Consider the following 202-nt stretch of genomic DNA (forward strand, 5'->3'; position numbering starts at 1 on the left):
CGCGCCCCGTGCCGCCCGCCTCCGGCCCGGCAGCGCCGGGCAGCTGGCACAGACCTCTTCTGCAGACATCCACATGGAGATGTGCTCTGCCTTGCTCTCTGCAGAGGAGGCACTGCTGCCTCCCGCTGCTTTCTCTGCCGAGCTAACGACGCTCCACTGCACCAGGTATTCCGGGCGGCCGTCGTGGCCTCGGCTCTCGCCG

The 202-nt window shown here is 69.3% G+C and overlaps 1 protein-coding gene across 1 annotated transcript in view; it reads right to left on the bottom strand.

Annotated features, from left to right (window-relative positions):
* Positions 1–198, bottom strand: part of LOC103617491 (cullin-9) — a gene marked incomplete at its 5' end in the record, with an annotated part of 17,456 nt that extends 17,258 nt beyond the window's left edge. Inside the window, 1 exon segment of the mRNA XM_017736949.1 lies at positions 20–198. Coding sequence (XP_017592438.1) covers positions 20–198 — 179 coding nt within the window.
* Between the last annotated feature and the right edge of the window lie 4 nt (positions 199–202).

The sequence above is a fragment of the Corvus brachyrhynchos genome, unplaced genomic scaffold, assembly GCF_000691975.1.
Source record: "Corvus brachyrhynchos isolate BGI_N302 unplaced genomic scaffold, ASM69197v1 scaffold806, whole genome shotgun sequence".
NCBI classification, from domain to species: Eukaryota; Metazoa; Chordata; class Aves; order Passeriformes; family Corvidae; genus Corvus; species Corvus brachyrhynchos.